Source organism: Strongylocentrotus purpuratus, unplaced genomic scaffold (assembly GCF_000002235.5).
Source record: "Strongylocentrotus purpuratus isolate Spur 01 unplaced genomic scaffold, Spur_5.0 spur5_scaffold_5, whole genome shotgun sequence".
Lineage (NCBI taxonomy): Eukaryota > Metazoa > Echinodermata > Echinoidea > Camarodonta > Strongylocentrotidae > Strongylocentrotus > Strongylocentrotus purpuratus.
This window is the reverse complement of record NW_022145611.1, coordinates 3274623-3299363: the sequence shown is the minus strand read 5'-3', so window position 1 is coordinate 3299363 and position 24741 is coordinate 3274623. Positions and strand designations below refer to the sequence as shown.

At 36.6% G+C, this 24741-nt stretch overlaps 1 protein-coding gene across 3 annotated transcripts; it reads right to left on the bottom strand.

Moving 5' to 3' along the window:
* Positions 1 to 280: 280 nt before the first annotated feature.
* Positions 281 to 21268, bottom strand: LOC575177 (cysteine-rich motor neuron 1 protein). 3 transcript variants are annotated; one of them, XM_030998752.1, is made up of 14 exons: positions 20941 to 21266; positions 17495 to 17615; positions 16811 to 16932; positions 14541 to 14858; positions 13657 to 13782; positions 12808 to 13029; positions 12134 to 12403; positions 10451 to 10666; positions 9686 to 9904; positions 8194 to 8409; positions 7052 to 7240; positions 5379 to 5441; positions 4751 to 4819; positions 281 to 3950 (listed from the first exon to the last, which is right to left on the bottom strand). In XM_030998752.1, the coding sequence occupies exons 1-14, from the start codon at positions 21050 to 21052 to the stop codon at positions 3550 to 3552; spliced, it is 2664 nt and encodes an 887-aa protein (XP_030854612.1). In that variant the 5' UTR covers positions 21053 to 21266; the 3' UTR covers positions 281 to 3549. The 3 variants fall into 3 exon arrangements, with proteins under 3 accessions (XP_030854612.1, XP_030854613.1, XP_030854614.1); XM_030998753.1 differs by having other exon boundaries at positions 9686 to 9901; positions 20941 to 21264; XM_030998754.1 differs by lacking the exon at positions 12134 to 12403 and having other exon boundaries at positions 20941 to 21268.
* Between the last annotated feature and the right edge of the window lie 3473 nt (positions 21269 to 24741).

Here is a 24741-nt window from a genome sequence, read left to right as displayed (position 1 = left end):
ATAAACCTGACTACTCTGTGAAGTAAACTGTCCGTCTGTTGGAGTTCTCTGTATGACCCTAAATTTGAGTAACAGTGGGTGATTATTCAAACCTTTCAATCAATCAAAAACACCCATCTTAATGAGAATGTTGAGCAGAAAGTTGATGCCCAATATCAAATAGTAGGGATGCATGACCATAGCATGAGTGGAGCCTCAACACCAAATTATGTACATGTACAGCCAGTGTACAATAAATGTAAACATTAAAATCATAATAATAAAACAAAACATTATCTAATTACATGTATAACTTAAACTCAATTTATTTTACAACTTCTGATTGTCATCAGTATAAATGAGAAAATAAGATTGTATAATTGATCAGATGTCACGCGTACACAGAGTTGTATGGTACAGGGCAGGATGCCTTGAGCAGATAGATTATTAGTATGCATATTAGATGTACATGTACAATGTATTAACCCTAGTAAGGCTGTACACACGTCAAACTGCCTAAATAGTGATATGTGTTTTCTTGATTAAAAAGTAACATTGTTTCACAGTGATATTCAAGATGGTGTCATGTAATATGAAGTTAGATTTACCAAGGTGATGAAGCACCCTCATCTTATCTTTCCTCTCATAATCTTTCCTGATCTTCCTAACACATTTAAGTTTCGCTCAGATATGATGCAGCAAACCTCAGCAGAATTATATGAAACATGTAAATGAATGGCACCTGAGCGCAACAGACTGAGCTTTGTGATATAAGACACAGGAACATCAAGCATATTCCACTTACATCATCATTAATAAGAAACTTCTGCAGCTTACTGCTTTGTATCTGAATGAGACTCACGGATAAGAAGGTCAAATGTGGTCAAATTTTTGTTAAGAATTGAGCTGAAATTTCTTCTTGACTCCTGACACTTTTTAAAAACAATTCTACAACAATTTACCTATGAGCAGTTCACACAACACGCCTCACCCACTGAGCATTACATAGATTTACACTGATTTCTTATGAGTACAATAATTACCTGCTATCCTTTCAACATATCTTATCTAATATTCAATTTCAGAAAAAAAATCTGCATTGATTACATCAATGATGGGGGAATGGAGAATACAAATATTTATGGGGAATACTATGAGCATGAATAAACAGTACCCTGTTATAAACTCTCCCTCCTCTTCCTTGTCTTAATCAACATTATGGCACCAATTATTTCAACATCAAAATCAAAAGAAAAATATCTCAAATTAGCAAGCATAAGAATAGGAAATTTAACAAGAAGTACAGTTTTTTTGCAAAAAGTTAATTGCCTGTATACATTTTACAAAAAAAATAGAGAAGGACAAAATAAATCCTACCATCATATAGACAAATAAAAAGGCACAAAGTGCAAAAGTTGAACACACAAATAAAAACATACAGAGCAAACAAATAGGTTTTCACAGTAGCATTATCTGCTCTTATCTGTGCCATTAATGCTCAGGCAGCCTTGCCAAATGAAATATATATATTTTATTATATCTATATATATATTTACAACATCCCTTTACAAAAGGGTCTTAGAGTCAAACATGCCAATCCATGTTTATGTAAATTGGCAAAAACAATAATTTAGGAGAAAAGAAGCATACAAGATCATTAAGATGACTACTACATCTCCATTTAATTTGGACAGACAGACAGAGAGAGATAGTTCTTTAGAGAATACATGCTATGAGTTGTTAGTAGGAGCTTTAGTGATACAGACTGTATGGACGTACCTCATGACTAGTCCACTACTGGTCCATACATCGTTCAGTAAGCACAGTGGTGTCATTCAATGACTAGTAATAAACACCCTGTTTTGTCTGCTACAGAACAAGCATTTATGTCCCTTTGCATTGTGTTGAATGTGCTTGTTAACAATACAAACATCAAATATCCAAAGTTCTTGAATATTCATACAAGAGCTACTAGTTAGTACTTTCATAACCGAATATCATAAAATCGATTCCACATTTTATAGTTGGGTGAATTAGTGCATCTTGATGTCTTTCTCACACATACTACAAGATATGTGCATGTCTGTCAATATTAAAGAGTCATTTTGTTTAATTGATAAAATACATCAATATTACCTAGAAAAAATTCCTGGCAATTTCAGAGTAGCATGAGTTTGCAAAGGGAAACACTTGTTGTCTTTTATGTTATAAACCGATGACGACCCAAACACACACAAAATAGTACTATTTAAAATCAATCCTTTTATTTGTAACAAGGACTACATAACATACATGAGCTAAAGCCATGTAAAAAATAAAAAACTTTCAAGTCAATAACGACATTTCTTCTAGCATCGGCATACAAAAATACAAACAGTTCTTATTTCAAGAGACCATATTCAAAAGTGTTTAAAAGGACCACCTTCCTGTATTTTACACAGCCTTTGTTTATTGGCAAATCTGACTAACTTGTCAATTTATAAGTGGAAATTAAATTTATAGAAACATATATTACCACTTACTGCAATAGAGAGAACAGGTATATGGATTGTCTAAGAATTCACTCAATAGCAGAAAATATATCATTTCCTAGCTGGACTTCAATGTCTGTAAAATGGGATATCTTCTTTCAGAAAATGGAATGACATGACTCACAGATGAGTTTAATGGCAGTGAAAGTATGACAACCTACAGTGATGGATGTTTTCCTCTTCAGTATTTATGTATACACATCTCTGCTTACACTCATGTAAAAATGATCGAGTGAGTTAAGCAAGATAGTGAGAGGAAAGGAGATAGATAGAAATAGAGATAGAAAGATAGAGAGAGAGAGAGAGAGTGGTTTAATTATTGTAATATCAACTTACTATGGTCATCGCTCTTTCTGCAAAGCTTCTGCTAAACTTTGGAACAAACTACCTTTAAATGTCAAAAACTGTCAGACTATTAACCAATTCAAAACTTGAATTGAACTGAGGTGAACCCCTGAATTCAACCGTGGTGAACCCTTGAATTGAACGGAGGGGAACCCTGAATTGAACGGAGGTGAACCCTTGAATTGAACGGAGGTGAACCCCCGATTTGAACGGAGGTGAACCCCTGAATTGAAGGGAGGTGAACCCTTGAATTGAACGGAGGTGAACCCTTGAATTGAACGGAGGTGAACCCTTGAATTGAACGGAGGTGAACCCCTAAATTCAACCGAAGTGAACCCCTAAATTCAACCGAGGTGAACCCCTAAATTGTTTCAATTTCTCAAGATAGGTCTATCCTTTTAAACAAATAAAATTAATTGAGGGACTGTACCTCTCATATTGATACCTCTTAAAGACCTCATACTCTGAATGACTTCATACAGGTGGGATGGTCCTTCTACATAGAGACACTTTCTCTATCACAAACAGTCTTTATTACTTACCATTTCTATTCATAAAAATGAGACTTTTGAAATCTTGGCAAATGAAGAAGGGGTCGGTCGTAGATGTCATCTCTGTTGGATTTCTCATAAGGTCTTTCAGACAAGCTAATGAGAAACTAAAAGAGTCAGTGATGACGACGCTGAATCACATCTTACACAGGTTGGATACTCTTCCCCACGGCAAACATATCACTGTATCTCTTTATATCCTTCCCATCTAATACCACGCTATTCACGCCTGCCTTTGTGGGTAAATTGTCTTTAAACATGGCCGAATCTCGAATAGAGTCTCTATTGTTGCTATTTTTGAGGTCCGTGTTTTTTGTCTTGACGGTGGCTGGAGGCGGCTGACCTTTGCCACAGATGGGTTTGACATTGACATGGTAGAGCAGGCGATGGCGCCGTTTAGTAACGAAGAGAAGAAGTAGGAGAACGATACAGATTGCAAGTAGGATGACGAGGATAGACATGACGACGGGGTAGACTGGGAAAGGATGACGCTTGGCAGCGATAGGGGTCTGTTTATCTCCTGACTGATTGGCCATGTTGGAGTCTGCCAGCCAGGTTAAAAAACAAGGAAAAAAGGTACAATTAGGATATCTTACACTGAAGACCAGATGGGCATTGACTAAACTGTAGGTGAAAACATAGAGATATCAAAACAGATATAGAGATGTTGAAACTACATTAGTGTGTATCTTGTAGTAGCAGGGATGAGACAGAGAAATTAACCAAAAGAAGAAAGATTTAATGGACAATGCCCCCTGGCTGGGGTTAAGGGGGCCGTGTCCCCTTTCTGCAGAAAACTTTAGAATATATTAAAGTAAAAGAACATGTTTTCCTTGAATTTAAATTCTAAATTTGAGAAATATTTGTTACTCCAACTTGCTTAAAGCCCCACTGCACTACTTATAGCTACTTGCGCCCTCTATATAGTAAACAATGCCTATGTGGTGACCGTTGGTCCCCCATGGTCCCCTTTTTATGTTAATTGAGAGCTGATTTGATGAGCTAAACACCTGTCAGTGACCATGCAGGGAGGTCTGAACCCTCCTGGCTAAACTAGTGCAGAAAAGGCTTTAAAGGGAGTCTGATACATTGTTCAGATGAGAGAATTAATTGAAGTATTTTATTTAATTCTTTTTTCTTTCTTTTTTTTAAATCTCGAAAACAGGGTATTTAGCGGAGGAATCACATGCCTGAGTGGATGTTGTTCTGGGGGATACTGTATAATGTATCCTGTATGCCATTCTTTTGACCATTAAATCATCAATAAATCAAGACGATCTTCACATACTGTGTAATAATCAACATTTGACATAGATATCTTTATAAACAAACAAACTAAATTACCTTTATCACGATAAGGTTTCTGTGTCTTTGGTTTTTCAGGGCTTGGAGCAGGCTCGGTAGCGTCAAAATCTAACAAAGATATTAAGAGAAAAGCAACAATTTTTGTCATCAATTGAGTTAAATAATTCCATGGACTTCTACTTTAGTCATGAATTAGTTAGGGCTAATAGAGTGCTGTTATATTTATTTATTTTATTCATTCATAGCAACCAAAGGGTTGGATTGTATATTGATCATCTAGATTCAGAGAATATATTAAAAAGATCTATTGCTAGTTTATTGTATCTTTATTAGAGCTGAGCGTATATATATATATATATATATATATATTTGCTTGAAGTTAAAATTTGGGAGATCTTTTTATTCTAAGTGCTACATGTAAAGGGACTGCAAAAGGGCCAAATCCATTTACCAATCACCCCTATTTTATAGATTTTAAAATAGATTTTTTGGCAAGAACTTCTCTGCAAAGCCAACTTCTTATACTAAGCAAATTCTTAATTATTACCTATCACAACTAAAGCTCTAACCCTGTATCCCTAATGAAATAAGGCACTTACAAAATTGTCACAAGAGCAAATGTCTGATCATATTAAAGTGAATAATGCGATGATATCTTGTTGCTCACCTTTTTTACCAGTATGTGATATCTTTGTAGGTCGTTTGGTTTGATACTCTAATATGTCTTCATCTAAATGTACAAATACAAACAAATTCAAATGTTGATTAGAAAAAAAATGCCATGATATATCAAATATATCACTACACAAAATCAATTTATAAATGAATGAAGAATATGAGAAGTGATTGGTTATCTCTGATTACCCTTTAATTGTACAAATTTAATAAAAAAGAGAGAAAATATGTTCCCAAGGAAAGGGTAAAATAATGATACAAATCTTATTTTAGAAAAGAGAACAGAGGAGAAACATATACTCTAGTAACAGGAAAAATAAAAAGAAAGATACAAGAACAAGATAAGATAAGAGAGTGAAAACGAGATTAAACATAAATGTACAGACATATAATGATGTATAGTATACTGCAGACCTTCGTTTCATTAAAAGATACTTTGCAAATATTTATGGATAACATAGACAGCTTAACTAGTGACAGAAAACAACCTGAAACAATGAAAAAGAGCAGTAATCTTATCAACATATCTCTGTATATAAACACAGGTGTTTTAAGATAGAGAAAGAATTTCAGTTAGCTCTAAAAGCTTCTACAAACTAAACCAGATTCATATCATGAATAATCATTATACTGTATTATTGACTCGCACTCATCAACATTTCTCAGGATTTAAGATAAACATCCTCCTTTTAATATCCTAAAGAAATTCTATGAAATAAGATCGGATTAAAAATTCTTGAGCTTGATTCTCTGATAGAAGTCTCTTTGCTGTTTGCACATTGGAGTCACCACATTGGAGTCACCATTAATGTAAAATGGAGATTTCATGCAATGACCTTCCTGACATGCCGTCTTCAGTTGAAGTATTTGCTCAAAGAAATCAGAAGGTAAATACCTGAAAATAATCTAGTAACTCTTTGCAATTGAATTAGGTAACGGCTATGAGACATAAAGTCTATATTGGTTTTGGAGTCTACATAAATCTAAGTTGGCCACTTTGTGGCATCTACATAAGTTTGAGAATGGAAAGATACAGTTAAAGGAGCGGTATACCCGAGAGTGGTAAATAAAATCAGTTTTCTTTTTTCAAGACTAAAATGTTTCATGGCATGTGGAGAATAGTTGATCACCAATCCAGGGGTGTTTTTTTTTTTTGCACAAGTTTAGAAGTTTTTTTAAAAACTTAATTATATACATGTGTTGAAAAGGATATCATGTGAAGCTCTTTGTAATTCACAGTACAATTCTTCTGTTAATTGGTGCCTATTGGTTGTGCCAATTGACATTCATGGCATACCTGCAAATGTGCTTATCATGCAGCACTGAAGGTACAGAATCTCATATCCCCCACATAAACATGGTAACTAGATGATCCCACAGATCTACTACCTCCCGGCCCTGCTTGTCTTCTTAATCTCATAATTAAACAAACTACAATAGGTAACATTCCAGGACAACGACCCTCAGGAACTTATCATCCCTGCAAAGATAGCTCCGCACAATCATCATCAGTTTGCTACACAATAAACCCATGCTGAAATAAACCCATGCAGTTGAATGTTTGAGGAATTTTAAAAATGTTGAAAATACTCCAGTATCTATAATACAACGTGCTTGTAATGCTGTCAACAGTTTCTGAAAAATGGAAAAAAAAAGAAAATTTACCTTGGCAAACCGGACAGCATGTTCCTAATACATGAACAAGATTCTCACACTTCACTACAGGACAATGTGATATCGTACAAGAGACTCTACTGCCCTCGCAGACACAGTTGGTACAGTTGTCAACTCTCCAGGTTTCACCGCTGACGTAGATATCACCTCCTGACTTACACACAAGTCTAGTATCAGGATCTAAGAGAATGATAATAATATAAGGTTGACTTCTACCGGGTTAAAGGTTTCTGTAAGTATAGAGGATGGAACTTATAGACAGAGAGGGATATAGAGGATGAGACATACAGACAGAGAGAGGTAAAGAGGATGAGACGTACAGACAGAGAGAGGTATAGAGGATGGGACATACAGACAGTGAGAGGTATAGAGGATGAGACATACAGACAGAGAGAGGTATAGAGGATGGGACGTACAGACAGAGAGAGGTATAGAGGATGGGACGTACAGACAGAGAGAGGTATAGAGGATGGGACATACGGACAGAGAGAGGTATAGAGGATGAGACGTACGGACAGAGAGAGGTATAGAGGATGAGACGTACGGACAGAGAGAGGTATAGAGGATGGGATATACGGACAGAGAGAGGTATAGAGGATGGGACGTACAGACAGAGAGATGTATAGAGGATGGGACATACAGACAGAGGTATAGAGGATGGGACGTACAGACAGAGAGATGTATAGAGGATGGGACATACAGACAGAGAGAGGTATAGAGGATGGGACATACAGACAGAGAGAGGTATAGAGGATGGGACATACAGACAGAGAGAGGTATAGAGGATGGGACGTACAGACAGAGAGAGGTATACCATGGTGACTACCAAGGTCTCTTTCATAAGACACAATGCATCTATTGACACAGATCAAGCTTGGAGAGCTAAGAATCAACAGACATCAGAAGGAGTTCATGCAAACTGAGCCATCACTAGTTGTGTAAGCAAATGCATTTCAGTTCAGAGAGAAATGTAAGACAGGACATGCATAAGACCACATTGGTATAGCTCATTAACAACTAAATGTAGTAGTGATCGAAGGATGGCAAATTAAAACTATTTAGACTGGACATTACAGTAAACCCCATACAGAATATATGGACATTGCACTGTCAGGAATGTATGTTTCACTCACCAAGACATGTTGGGCAGCATTGTCCTTTCTTGAGGAGTGGTTTATCACAATCCACAGGTGGACATGTCTGTGAGAAGCACATGGTCTCACCAGACACACATTGACAACTAGTACAACTATCTTCCTTCCACGTAGCTGCATGTTGGAAGGTCACTCCATTGGGTAACATGCAGGACTCCTCCACGGTAGGATCACCAATGGGAACCTCTGCAAGCACTGCATTGGGATAGGACAATGTAAGGGTCAGCAAGAGAATTAACCATGTATTCAAATCATATTGAAGTATTCACATAATAAACCATATGTAGCAAATATCAATATCAATATCATCACTGAAGACTCCTTTCCGTTTGCTATGTACATGTATGTCAAATATTCATTAGGAGGTGACATGGCTTTGAAACCTTTACTGTGTTCTGAGCTCAAATCATTGCACCAGTGAACTAAGGTAACATATAGTCATTCGATCCTTTGTATACGACCTACTCTGTGCTCAGGCTATCAGCAATCATTGTATACCTCTATCAGAATCATATAGCTAGATACGATAAGTCATTCAAGTTTTTCTACATCTTATAAAAAATGTATAGATCATGAACCATTGTATAGCAAAGCGCCTGTTTGAGCATCTTTTGGAACGAAAGCCAGATAAAGACTCAGGGTCCCACTCAAGTCTGAATGTTGTAATGTATGTATGATAATTGTATAACTGGGTGGGGGGTATCGTGAGCGTGCACTATTGATCGGCTAGCTTTCATGTCAACCGACCCTGGAAAAATTAGTTTCTGTAAACAAAACTTCTTTATACAATGTTGTTTTCTAGTCTGCATGCTCCTTTCATTTTAAAACATTTCTTTATAAACACAAGTGTTGTATAATTTTCCTATAGTCTGAACAGGCTATTACATGTGTAGTTCCTCTTCAATTACTTTCAGGGACGTACTTGCTTTCCTAGCTCACAGGTAATATCAACAATTGAACAGACATTGATTAAACATGCATCTGATTACAAAAATATCTTCACATTTTTATGGGAAAAACATTCCACCCATTGACTACTGGATCCCCTCATTTCCACAGGTTTAACTTTAAAAAACGAAAAGAACTATTATATTGGATTTTTATATTCTATTTCTTATAAATTTAAACCATGTAAAATGTATTATAATATTAAATATTGAATTGTATATCTGATTTCTTGTCAAGATCACTGTTCTGTTGGAAATGGAAATGAAAATTAAAATAAAACTGAAACTAAACTAAAACTGAATCACAAAAGCCAACTACTTCCTCAGTAGGCAATGGTTTAAGAAAAAACATTGTAAAAGAAAGTTTGAAATGCAAAAGCTTAATGTTCATTGAAAGTCTCATGATATTCTATCCCTTGATGTCATTCGCGCAACCTTTTGGGAATAACCCAACCACTATCTTAGGGAGAGGTTTATTTCTTAAAAATAAACAATATCAATAGGTTCTGAGAAGAAATACTCACCTTCTTCACACTCTGCACAGCAGTGGGAAGCCTTGAAGACTGGGTTTACACAAGGCAGAGGTGGGCACACTTCAGCAGAGCAAAGCACCTGTCCAGCATGGCACATGCATGAGGTACACCTACCTAGCATCCAGGTCTCTCCTTCTACATAGTACTGACCACTGGCTGATTGACAAACCTGAGATATGACTGCAGGTAGCTGGGTCACACCAGAGTCTGCTTCAAGAAACAAATCAATCAATAAAGCATTCATTTATGTATCCTGACAGACATTCATGGCAAATTCCAAAACACTTCTAAATCTTTTCATACATGCAAGCATACATAATCTCCAGTCACATATATCATCTAACATTAGGGAGCTAGTGTACAGTGAAGAGACAGCGCTGCGCAGGATCATGCTTCCATAAGCCAAGCGGGTTATAACTATTGTCAAAACCCACATGTTTAAGAAGTTTGCAAGTCGTTCGGATTTGCCAAACTTACCACAATAAAGAATTTTGTGTTTCACAAGTTTCTTTAGTTTCTAATATCTTTAAAGACTGGTGACTTCTTTACAAGTGCAAGAAGTATTTCAATGATGTAACTTGATTCATTAAAGCTCATATAGAAACATGATGTGTTGTACAATTGGCAAAAAATACTTTCTCTATTTTGATCAATCTCTAAAGAGCACACTTTGAGAGTCCATTTAAATAAGTCTCACATTCTCAGTATCCCCCATGCCGATGTTTTTTAGTTTCCAAGAGAAGCGTTGTAACATACCTGGACATGTTGGGCAGCACTGATCAGATCTGAAGACTGGTTTACTACATGCTGGTACTTGACATGTAATGAGACTGCACATCTCTTGTCCGTTACTACAGTAACACTGTCTACATCCATCATGCCAGCTCTCACCATCATCATAGACCACACCATCGACACCTTGGCAAGAACCTTCAGATGGGACCGGTGGCTTGGGATCTATGACAGCCGATGCTATGGACAACAAACAAGTAGAGAGAAAGAGAGGAGATGAAGAAAAGTCAGTACATGGTGGCCGGCTTCTTGAGAAAATAAATCTAGAATCGTTAAGGCGCAGTCAGTGGTCTCGTAATTGGGAAGTCCCAGGTTTGAAACCAAGCCGATGCCTTGGTGCCCTTTGGTGAGGCAATAATACTAATTACCAAGTCCCTCAGAGAGGACTCCAAGCCCTCGGTCCCCTGGTGGCTTAATTATGAGCATTATATTAAAGTATACCGGTATGCATGATTTTTTAGCAGTCGGGTTAAACCAACAAACTATACCAAACCAAAGAATGGTCATCGATGAGGTATTTAACGTTCATATTCTTTCCCCTCCACACCCCTGTTTTTAAACCACTGAATAAACCTCTCCAGTATTTCTGTTATTCTGAATCAACAGAGTCATGCACACTACTTCTCAAATTGTTGATAAATGAACCACATAAAGCAACCATAATCAAATGTAAACAATACACAATATACAGTAGGAGACTCAGATCCCTAACATCTTACAGGAAATAAAAGCACTACCCTCCGATCCCAACATTATTCTTAACAAATAGACAGACAGAGTGGAAAAAGAGAATCATGTCCACACATCAATAGCACATGACTGAGTATTGTGGTGAAGAGATATGACTGAAGCAATCCTGTGGTTAAGAGACATTCTAAGTGTCTGTGGCTTTTGCGGTTAGCGAAGGGAAAGCCGATCAGACCAATAGGCTAAGTGCCCTGTCCAAACACTATTATGGGTTCAATCCTGAATCTTTCGCCAGAGTATCAAGAGACCTATCCATAAAGAAGGACTCCTACGGTAATCATGAGTTATTATCATATTTCGTTTCTACACACAAAGATAGTGCAATAAATCAGCACTCAAAAAGTCTATATGCTGCTGTCACTTCAAGCAACCAATGTCAAGTATTGTTAGACAAAAGTTATATTTTTCTTCAAATCTTTTCGCCGTCTCTTTCTTCCTTCATCAGTCTACATTATTTTGCAACTGTTTCTCATGAGCCATCTGTTCTAAAACCCAATAGCTTAAAACCATCAGGTTATGTCCTTTGTCTGCTAAGATATGCTATTGGGCAATGGTATTACAAATTGAGATTGTCAACACACACGGCATGGGCTCATTCATTTATGACAAATGAAATCACTGTTAGAGGAGAAATAACATTCCTTCTCAGAGTTATCTCACAGACTATTAAAAAGTTTCTTGGTCTTTTTCAGGAATATCTTGTGATTTCTTTGAATCAACAGCTGTGATAAAATAACAATTTACATATATTAAACCAAATGAAAGTAAGTTATTGACAGATGCTACTATTTGTAGGCCAAACATTTTGAAGAAAAGTTGTGAAGCATTGACTGAATGTTTTCTTAACAACAAGCTACTGGGATAAGGTTGAGAGTAAAAGCAATAAGAATGGAAGCCTACCCTGGCATTTGCATATCTCACAACCTCTATCGTTGAGCTCAAAGCCATGTGTGCAGAGCTTCTTGCAGTCTGTTAGAGGGGGGCACTTTCGACATTTGCACTTGAGGCAGCCATGACGGCCCATCTGGTAGCCATAGAGACAAGACTTTGTACATGAATCCATGGGTTTACACTGCTGGCAGCGACAAGTATCACAACCATTCTCATCTTGACGGAAACCAAAGGGACACTTCCGTGTGCACTCTGTCATGTCCTCACAAATACTGATTTCTGCAGATAAATAAGGATGGCAAAAGCTTTAACTATGTCTGGACAACTACCAACAACTCTTAAAAAGAAAAATTGATAAAATCTGCAATCTGTTATTAACAGAAATTGGGAACAATCTATAATACATACTGCTTGACTGCCAAACTATTACTGCTCAATATTTTCTGGAAGTAATTGTCCAAAAAAGGTTATCTTCCAGGGCTGGAGGTAACCTGTATATAAAACCTAAGTTACACTACTAAATCAACTCTAAACCGACCAATTCTTGACCACTCAAGCTAGTCTTTTGTTTGGTCTGTTGTTGGTCTGGTGTTCATCTCGTTGGTGTAGGTGGGATGTATGATATGTTCATGGTGCTTAGTCTTTCTAAACATTAAGGCATAGACCTAGGGGTCCGGACATACCTGGTACGCAATCACACAGTGAACAGCCATGCTTGTCGGTCACATAGCCCAAACTACAGCTCTCAACACAGTCTATGAGTGGACAGACAATCTCTATGTGCCGGGTACTAGTTGGTGTGGTCATAGACGTTGTCACTGCTGCTGGGTCATGCCGCGAGGATGTTGACAATTCTGTAGGTGGTAATGTCGTTGATACCATTCTCGATGTTGTTGGTTTTGGTTCTTGAGATGTGTTTCAGAGGATCAAAAATAGGAAATGATTGGAGTTATGAAAAATTTGAAATAAGTTCTTCCAACGAGAGTGTTTAAGGCAATCTTTGCTCTGTTTATAAAAGATAAAATAAAACAGAATGATATAACCCCACACTGAACCTTTGAGACTAAATATAATACAGAAAATGAAATAAATGTGGTCATCTCAACATAAGAGGTCTAGCATAAATGGTCTAGCATAAGAGGTTCTACATGTTTTACCTTTCAATGATAGTGTTTTCCAGAAAGTTTTTGTTAGCTTGTGTGCTTTGCTGTTCATAACAATCAATCTACAGCATGATCAAGAGGGTTTTTTGTGAAAGGCTTTTCCATAACAATTTTATCAACTTCAAACTATTATGATTCTAGCTAAGATATTATGACATCCATATTAAAGGGGAACAACTTTCATAGAGGCCACTTGATGGTATTGCACCCAAAAGCCTCAACATGAATGGCGGGGCAGCACTCATCTTCAGGTATTATGTTTCTTATTCTTGATGTGTAGTTGTGTATGTGTAAGGTGGTAAGAAGACAGATAGTAAATGACTGATAGGGGGAAGATGTAAGGTGGGGGGGGGGGGGGGTGGAACATACCTGGAAGACACTGGCAGAGTGGACATTCATTCTGATCCTTGTCATAGCCATAAGGACACAGCAATGTGCAGTTAGACTGTGGAGGTGGACAACCTATCGGGTGCATTGTGATGAAGTTAGTCACAGCTGATAAGGAAAGAGGAGATACAGTCATGTTAACAGAGGTGTACAGAGGTCAGAGGGGGGGGGGGGGCAGTCCCCAAACCTTCTGACCTTTAACCCGGTGAGAATTACATAGCAACTTATGGCCTGTTCAGCATTAAGGATTTTTTATACAAAACTCTTATTTTTTTACAGACTAGAATACAACATCGTATTCGTATAAAGACATCTTATAAAGAAAATAATTCAATTCATAAGAGGTCAACTGGATTGACAGCTGGCCAATCATCAGTGTGCACTCGATAAGCCCCACCCACTTATATGATATTTTTTTCTACATACGATACAAAGTTCAGTCTAGAGTGGCCCACATTTTCTTTTTATTGAGTTTTCGTTTGAAATGATACTAAAACATGCATTTCGTTATACAACATCTGATTATAAATGTCTGTATATGACGTTCTGACTAGGACAGATGTAATGACTAATCGATTCTGGTATAGCTATACAATGAATTCTGGTAGTCCTGAACGCAGGGTTAGAGATGATATATGGGATAAATGTATTACTGTTTCTTGATCATCAAAAAAATTCTCTCCCTTAAAGGATTCAATCACTATTTACTTTAACTTAGTACTCCCTAAACACCTCTTTAGAGGTTGAATTGCACTTTAAGAATCCTACTATTGCAAGAACATCATCAGTTTGTTGGAGCATCTCTAGATCCACAAAAGGTTACGTGTTGATTTGATCGATGACTGAATAGCTCGCTGGGTACTTACTATCACAGACTGGACAGCAGATTCCTGGGACCTTCCTTGGATTGTAGCATCTGACTACGCAGCTAGAGGTCATACAGGCTGATGTCCCATCTACGCATTCACACATGGTACAATCATCCTCATCCCACCTCTCACCATGTATCTTAATACCATGGATGCTAGTCAGACACAGCTGGTTCTCCTCAGGATTACAATCCTGCTCAACGATACAATGTGCCCAACCACTTTCACACTGACAGGTCTTACAATGGCCCACGGTCCAGGACTCACCATCCAGGTAGGTATGCTCATGGTGTGTACAGCTTTCCGTTACAATACCTACACAGCAAAGAAACAATACACCAATCAGAATAACACCACTGACCACTCGTCATGTTCCTAGGGGATGCAGTAATTATTATCACATATCATATTATAAAACCAAACATTGTTAAGGACAGCTATTTCAACAACATCAAACTTTTACTTCTAAGCCATATTCTTCCCATCAAACTTTTTCGCATTTGCTAAAGAACTATGCTGATAGGTGACATCTGAAAAGCAATATAAAGTGAAAAGCTGATCCTGTATTGTGCATACATGGGCTTTATAAGTCACTAAGAAACTGGTCAATACAAAACCTCTTACCCTACATGATCAACTTACATTTCACATTCATTGTGTTCTATTCACTTTCTGTCAACCCCTCCCCCTTTCTACATTCCAATGTGTTATGACCCTGGATTTCAATTTGACTTGCAGGTGTACATGATGAAATTTCCCTGGGCAATTTGTCAGAAAACCTACTTTTTCCCATCTTGTTTGTAATCTCCTTACATAGGATGTTCTAGTTCCTTGCACCAAATCAAGAAACCATATCAGAAGGATTATTAACCCTAATGATGGTACAAGGTGCATACATAGACCATGATAGAAGACAGCACATCATAATCATGCACAACAGAAATTGGCTAAAACATTCATTTTAATGTAGATATCACATTACTTGTAACTTGCCACTGATAAGGCTAAATTTCTATATTTTGGTATGTACCTTTCACTTTCATCTCATACTTTAAGAATATACCCACTGGCCTCAATCTTAAAAATTCTTCTCTTGAAATAGAACCTCTTTCAGGAACTAGTCAATATGTTGACATGTTGTGAAAGAAGCGGAATTATTTATCAATTTTCTGTGAGAAAAATAAATTATGAAAGTTTTATGAATATATGAAGGGAAATAGTAGACCAATGTTAAGAAAAGAATAATAATTTGATTAGTAGTGTGATAAAAAATACTTGTTGAATCATGTGTATTACCATACCTAGAAGAGTATTAAAGTTCACAAGTAGTCTATTGTGTCACGTCTTATAATCATGTTACCCTTTGAACTGATTGATCAATTTGTAACTGATATATATATATATATAATATAACGAAATCTCCAAAATGTATTTCAATCTATGTCATTATATACTGAATCTCGAAAGAAAAGGCGATACACTTTTATATCTAAAAAACTGTGAGAAAATTTGAACAAAAGAAATAAAGAGGGCAAGAAGAACACTGTAGATTTAAATAAAGTGCTCCTAACATCCTCTCTGAACTCTTCAAGCATACACCGAACTAAAAAGATGGAAACATAAGACATAGGTATCTTGTTCGGTAATTCTACTTGGGGTAAAAGTAAATCCACCCCCTCGTATCTTTACATAGAGAGAGGGAAAAAAAGACCTGCAACAAATACGACATCAAAGAATTCTAGCGCCCATTGTCTTCATGAAGTATCTATAGAGCTGGGGGAATTAAACAATGCCTGCCTCCACCTTGCAAACTCTGGACTGAATTTCATGCTTTTCAACTTCACATTCACTGGTATCATGGCATGGAAGCTCACCGTGAAATTATCCTGTTTTTAATGTCAACAAAAACATCATGACAGAGTTTGAGAGGGATGTAGAAGCATGTTCTCACTTGCTCTGTCTGTACTGTACACGTTGATCTACGTGTTCATGTATTTGAATGAGGGCCCACTCACTCCTCTTTAAAAAAAACTTGTTATTGATGATATACATGTAATGAACATCAATACATGAGATAGTATACTTATACAAGTCATAAACAACGACAGTGTAGTTTAATATTCATCTCAAGTTTTGAAGATGAATTTGAAGCAGTTCCTTACACTAATAGATCTTTCTGTCATGCCACATAAAACATTGTCCTGATGATAAAAGTGCTAAATTTGGTGGATTCAGAGAAGTGATTGATTGATTGATTGATTACTTACCGACAACACATTGATAGATATCACAGCATGCACCAGGCTCTGTACTACCACTAGCTATCCTTCTTGGAGAGTAACCCTGTGAACACAATGGTATGATACATCGCTCAAGGGCACAGCTACATCTATCATGTAAGGAAGGGGATAAAAGAAGAGGTTACACCCTATACCAGTCTTAATATTAGCTGTGAGTGACTTTTTTGTAGATATACACTCAGCTTTGCATTTTTTTTAAAACTTGAATAATAACATTTCCAACAGCTTGCTGAGAACTATGTTTACTTGCTTCATTTTGAGAATGTTGCCTGAGCTTCAATTGTCTTCAAAATAAATAATAATAATAAACACATTTATAGGGTGCTTTATACAGGCCTTTCTAAGCGCACAGGTGGTACTGTCTAACTTATTCAACATGTTCAATAGCTTAAAAGCAACAAAATAAAATGGAATATTACTAATACAATACAATTGAGTTGAATGGAATTAACTACTTGTGTGCGCCTCCAGTATACTATAAATGATTAAAAAGGTGGGATTTGAGAAGGGTTTTGGATGAGGCATTTTGAATAAAGTAGTTTGATTGTCCCTCATTTTCATCTATCTATCTATCTATCTTCCTGACTGACTGACTGACTGACTGACTGACTGACTGACTGACTGACTGACTGACTGTAGAGACTTGCTTACCTGGTTGGTAAGATACAGCAACCATCATCTGACATTCCTCCCATCACAGCTGTAGAATCAGGAGGACACATCTCTTGAGTGCTATCGGGACAAACCACTCCATTGCAATGATCTGGATCCACTGAGAGTACAAACAAGATCATACTGTGAGCTAGGGTTAGTATAACATTGCTATCGGGACAAACCACTCCATTGCAATGATCTGGATCCACTGAGAGTACAAACAAGATCATACTGTGAGCTAGGGTTAGTATAACATTGTCCATACCATAACATTCATAGAGAATCTTTCTCATTTCATCATCTTTGTTTATGTCATAAATTAATAGACAAGGTGGAACAGACAGGGAGGTGGAAAGATAGAGTAGTGTATGGGTGGAGAAGTGGAGAAGTGGATTGGTGGATTCAAGCATGGATGGATAGACGAATGGTAAATGGGAGAGAGAGAGACAATGCCCTGATAGATGGGAGGATGGAAGGATTGATACATGCATAGCTACTAGCTAGATATACAGATAGATAGAAAGATAGAAAGATGGACTGGATGGATGGATGGATGAGTGGATTTAGCAATGGAAGAAGAAATGGACAGATTGATGAAAGGAAGGAAATATGGAAAGATGAATGGATTGATAGATGGGCTGGAAAATGCAGGGATGGTTGACCGACCTGATCACTCTACAACAAATAACGCTAAACTTTAGTATTGAATTATGAAACCCATTATGAGAGGGATGATTGTTAGAAAACAGGGCCTGCTATCAGAAAACAAAGGCAGCTCCAATATGTCACAACTCAAAGTTCATCATTACAAAAAGCATCAAGGCTTCAGTGGTCAAACTCATAAAATGGCTACTGAAATAAACAATCTGAATATTAATAAAACTGTCAAAATTTGGCATTTACATTCACATAAATTTATAGTGTTGAAAGCTAACCAAACTTTTCAAATGATGGCATGTCGCTTAAAGACCATTACAACTCAAAACACCAGAAGCAATAAAACCACAGTATTTTTTCATTCATAAAACTCTTAAGCTTATTTAATTGACAGATATGAATCATAACAACTTGATTTGACAATCCCCATAAGTCATAATAAATTGACCTAGCTTTTTGCATAATGGATCGTATAACTCAAGGTACATTAAACAATTCGATAGTATTTCATGAAGAAATGTTATTGCAGATTTCATGAAAATGGAAGGATAATAAATTGTGGTTATTTGGGTAATATATCATTCTGCACAGTTAGAGAGAAGAATGTGAAGAAAGATAATGTTAAGAAGCTTCCTTAGTACATTTCTAATTCAATGTTCTCAAGCAAAATTGGGTCTCCATTATTCTTTCAAAATCATAATTTATTTTTAACTCTTTTGTACATCTACGCCCCCCCCCCCCTTCATATCAATACACATTCTGTTCTTTAGTCCAAAGTTCTCAAGGCTTTTCACTTCACTGAAACAAATCAAAAGTACTTCTACTTCCTTCCAGAAAAGCTTTGTAGAATCAGATTCCAAATGATGAATCACATAATTACAACCAATACTTTGAAACAATTACTTCTTAAATTGGCCATAACTACAAGACTGGTATCAATGCTCTTCATCCTGTGTCAAGGAATAGGGTGGTCTTTGATCCGATCTCTAAATTGGCAGCATTCCCGGTGAAATTGTAGAGAATCAAATTGAAATGACATCCCTAAGGACTCACCACAATGAACACCAATTTCAGATGCAATTCATCATTTTCCTTGCCTAGTCTTTCTCCAATAAACATGCTTTTAATTTAATAATAACATAAATAGTCCATTCTTGTATAGCGCATAATACTTAGTCTCTATGCGCTTCAAAAGGGCTTCGGAAATTGCAATATCTCTGTTACCTATTGAGACACTTTAGATCAATTAAACCACTTACATTCTATGGTGTCAAAGAGTAATTTCATTTCAGCATTCCAATTAAGCAGAACTTTTTATAACTTTATTTCTAACATATAAAATATTAATCATTACTTAAAGATAAAGTTTATCACAAATATATTTTAACATAAAAACCCTTTGAATAATCTAATGAAGAAGAAATCCATTTTAAATAATATTACAATGACAACTAAGAATTTTCTGATTCCAGATTTTTATTCCTTAGTTTCTTTAGCACCTTTAATGAAGCAAGAGATGTAAGCATGATTTTCCCATTTTCCAATTATATTCTTCAAACACAAGCAATTAAAAAAGCAAACTAAACTTATTTATGTTTGGAAATCAATTTTGCTTTCAAGTATTAATGTGAAGATTCCCTGACTGAAATGAAGGCTGTGCCTGCCTGGCCTGGTATTGATTCTAGTTTGGATGGCATTCTAGAGAAAGTGCAAGCCTCATATGATGTGAAGGAAAGATGAAGTGACAGGGGTATGCATGAGATACAGGGGAATAGAGTTCATATTCTCATCAACTAGAGTCAAAAGATGATTGATATGGATTATTTTGTTTCATGTAGGTCCTTGTCATCACATGTCCTAGGATTAGGATCTTCAAAATGGTATTAAATGTTCTTTTAAAGGAATTGTGAAGTTCTGCTACCACAACCAATGAAACTTGTAGGCGATTATGATCTCATACTATCCTATGTTTATCAAAAGATACAAAGTCAACACATTTTTATATTCTGTCCATGATTTCTGGTGAATTTTAGTGTAAATATCTGAGAAATCCCCCATCAATGCCTAATCTTGCAGCACAGTAATTCTCTCAAAAGTTAAAGGGCAATCCAACCCTTGTCATAAAGTTGATTGTATGAAAGCAGAAAAATAACAGAAACATAATGGCAAAAATTGAAATGAATCGAACCAATAGTAAGGAAGTTATGAATGTTTGAAATATGAGATCACTAAGTCTATGCAAATCCCAAATTGGTAGTTTGGTCAGTGGATTGTGACGTAGGACGTGGATAACTCTCCCATTTGCTGTGTACAAAATATCATTAATTTCTGTTTTGTCTCGTAAGTTTCTTCTCTCTTGAGGCACTGCTCAAAATATATTATAGATAGCATATTATTAGAGGTCCTCTAAAAAGAATAAACCCTCCTGAGCAATGAATTTTGGGAAAATTTTAAATTTTAGTAATTTTGTATGTTGGAACAGATGGGAAAGTAGTCCGGCACTACATCACATTGACATTACAGCTTCAGCCAATTTGAAGTGCCCATATACGTATAATGATTACAACTTACAAAACTTTCTTGTATTTTGTCAGATTAAATTGAAACTTTCGTCTATCATGAGTCTACCCCCCCCCCCCCCCCCAAGATTCTTTATCAAGTTTTCATTTAAAATGATACTCAAATATGCATTTTACTATACTTTTTCATTATAAAACTTTTTTTGGTTCAGACTACAAAAAGGGTAACTTTTGTATAGCTATAGAATAAGAATGTTGGTAACTCACTGATTGGTCTGCATTCATAGGTAGCACAGCATGAGCCTGGTCTCCCGTTACCAGCGATGATCTCATGATACTTATAACCCTCTGCACAAACAACGTCATGACACGCCCCCATGTCACACAAGCACTGAGGGGGTAGAGGGCAGCATTGCCCTTCTTCTCGCTGAGCTTCTATCTTCAGACTGTCCGGTGGACAATGTATGTCAAACACAATCTCACAACGAGCATCAGAACAATCCGATCCAGTTGGTCCTGAAAGACACAATGAAAACAGGAATATTTAGTATAAAACAATTCTACACATACCTTGAACATTTCCGTGTGGATTTCACATTTAAAGCCTCGATGCTTGTACATGGGTTTGTGAAACCCGTCATGATTTGCATAGCAAATGTGACTAAAATATGGACTGCAACAAAGACGAAGTGCTGTTTAATTCATCAAACATAATAAGGAAAAATCATATCCACTAGAATGGATAAATTTGTTAAAATCATGCTGGGTAAAAAGTATCATATATATTTTCTAATTATATTTGTAGTGAAATAATTGGTACTGTGAAATCTCCATTGTTACAATCAGTGAAACCATACAAGTTCTTCTGCACTCTCAATAATATTCTTATACAGAAGAGAATATGTATTCTTCTTCTCCTAATACTCCTAATCATCATATTAATAATTCCACAGAGCAACATCCGCATAAACACTGCCATTTGTCCACTTTCACCCCCACAAATACTCCTTCATCTCATTTAACCATGCTCGTTCCATTTCCTTAGCAATACCTATTAACATCACAACTCTTGTTACAGATATCTCACCAAACATCACCCATGAAACATTCACACGTCCCCTCACTGAGAAATATATCATTTCACAAGCTTTATAATCAAAAACATCTACATGTAATAACACCATGACTTCCTCCGTTTGACAAACTAAATAAATAGGAATATGAGAGGTAGGCAGAGGAGGAAGCATGTAGAGAAAAGGGAATAAAATGTCAGATACTGGGGTAATTTTAGGACAATGTATTTTGCTCATGATCATGCCCTAATGAAAATTAGAGCAAATTTGAACAGAGTATGTGATCATATTCAAGAGTAAACATAGCTAGCAAAAATAGCTGAACGACGTCCCAATACATAGAAGTACAGAGAGATGAGAGATAATGGTAAGAAAAAGAGAGAACACTGACAGACAATTAGACCGGAACAGACACACAGCATGGCAATGTAATATAATGACTTGAAGCAAGTTCACTGAGTCAATTTGAGCAGGTAATTGGTTGGCAATGAGCATTGTTCTGCATCAATAGCATCTCATCAATCACTGGCTGATCGAGTGAGAGCCCGGCCTAGAGGCTTCAGCTCATCCTGTATTGACTAGGTGACCAGTGCATACCATGTGGAGAGATACATCCAAGAACCGACATTGGATGATGGAAGGGGAGGATATATAACCAATCAACTACATCATCAACAACAGATGAGAGAAAAACTGGGATCCAATTCAATTACAAGATAGAACATGATCAAATGAAGCCAGTATAGTAGGAAATAACTTCATCTTATGCCATCTATAAGACAAACGTGGCAACAAAGTTAATGACGTAAGATGTATTTTGAAAATAATCCTATCTTATTCCATTATGTTTAGTGATAGGGGTGGTATACTTGCTTGCTCATTCTCAAACAATTTACATTGCAAGCAAAAATCATTGACTTTTCTCACATTCCGGTGTTTTGTCGACACAAAAAAAAATAAAAAAATTGCATAACCCACCTCTGGTGTTTGTTTTATATTAATGTTGATTGAAATTTCACTGACTTTTGCAGAATAAATGCTAAGATAAAGGTTTGTAATGGACGTTTTGTGGTCCAGTGGATAAGTCTCTGGGCTGGGAAGCACAAGGTTAAGGTAAGGGGTTCAAATCCCTGTTGCAGCACTATAATGTCTTTTGGCAAGACATTAATATACATTTGCCACACTGTACGCAGGTGAGGTAAATGGGTACCTGGCAGGCAGGCTAATAATAACAGTGCACCAGGAGTGGCAATGTGCGAGACATGGGTAATATACAAGACTCCACTAGTATTATTATTGTTAACACATAAACACGTTTACACAAAATATAACTTAGAAGAGAAATTAATGCAGCAAATGCTGCCCAACTTTCTTGAGTTTTATAAATATATGAATGGAAAGAAGGGCATGATGCTAACTATTCTAGCAGGCATTGAGGTGAGGATCGAGGCAGGTGAATCAGTCAATGATAGGGGAGTATCTTATAACACACAACTATGTATACTGTCACTTCGCATCATATCAACGGGTATTTACAGCTTCCAATTTACGTTTCTCTCTCCTCTGCTGATCCAAGCTCTCTCTGGTCACAAAGCCAATGCCTTACTCATACAGTTTGATCCTTTCATATATTTTAAACTGCAAACACAATTTCCTGCTAACATTCATATCAATTTAATTTCTGTTTATCTTCTACTTGCCTTTCAATTTCCAGTAATCAGCGTAAGGTTCCATATATGCACTAGCAACAACTATATATTCACCAACAGTAATTTCTTTTGGTTTAATTATGTTATCACCATAAAATTAATAAAGCAACAAATTTATCCTACAGTGAATAGAGTCTGATACTTTTCAAATCTATATTTTTCATGTTGTTCATATGAATTTGGCCTGACTGCTATAAAAAAAAAAAAAGTCCATGTTGAAAGACATCGTGGGGTCTTCATTTTTGCATCCCAATCAAGAGACTTGCCCCCTGTCCACACACAACATTTTCCGTGATTAGCTATACCGTTTTGCGACAGTGATACCGTTTCGCGATAGTTTTATGATGAAAATTATGTGTGTGGACGCTCACTAACGATACGTCGTATAACGAAACTAGTCTAACGAAACGCAGGTTTGGGCATCGTTTCGAACTGAAAATCAATAAAGAATCACGCCTTATCACGGAAAATGTTGTGTGTGGACAGGGGGAGAGTGTAACTAGTGTAACTAACTGGGCGGGGCTTAACGTGACCTCGAGCGAAAGGAGACCACACCTCTCATTTTCGCTTCCATTTTTTGATCGCAGTAGCAAACTGCGCACCTATACGACATTTCGTTGTAGAGTTTCAGGATTACTTTCTTCTGTGTGTGGACATCCTGGAATTTATACGATGATTATTTATACAACGTTTCTTGTGTGTGGACACTCTGAAATTTATACGATGATTCTTTATACGACGTTTCGTTATAGAGTTTCGGGATAAATTGTTTTGTGTGTGGACACGCTGTTGGTAAGTGAGGACCACAATACCAATAACAAAAACAAGGTTACTTTAGAACCCTGAACCTCCCACTTCCAGACCACTGGCCTCTCCACTGAACCAGTATTTATCTTGGCTTGATTAGTCAAAGAAAGCTCAAATATGCCTGTTACACACAAACAAAAATATGTATATCGTACATACTTTATAGTAAATTATTAGGCAATGCATTATTGCATATTTATCTATCAAACAACACTACAAGCTGATATATGTTTACTCATAACAAATTATTAGCCATGAAAAAAAAAAAATTGCAAAATTTCTTGTATTTACCCATCGGTAAATAAAAACAAAACTTGAATCTGTAAAATACACCTAAATTAAGATGATATTCTATAAATAATTTGCATTTTATGCTTCTTCAAAAAATAAAATGTGAAAAAAAGGACTGAACCAGATTCATGATTCTCTACGAAAGCAGCACAAGGTCTGTACTTGTGCAGTTTGTCTACTACTATCAA

Bases quoted from the DNA above. Each gene is read 5' to 3' on its own strand.
- LOC575177 (XM_030998752.1), bottom strand. From the start codon at position 21,052: ATGGGGGCGTGTCATGACGTTGTTTGTGCAGAGGGTTATAAGTATCAT. The intron at 17,616-20,940 runs GTGAGTTACCAA...TTGTACTCTCAG, and splicing joins CTATGAATGCAGACCAATCA to TGGATCCAGATCATTGCAAT. The intron at 10,667-12,133 runs GTAGGCTTCCAT...TGTTGTCCATAG, and splicing joins TGAGATATGCAAATGCCAGG to CATCGGCTGTCATAGATCCC.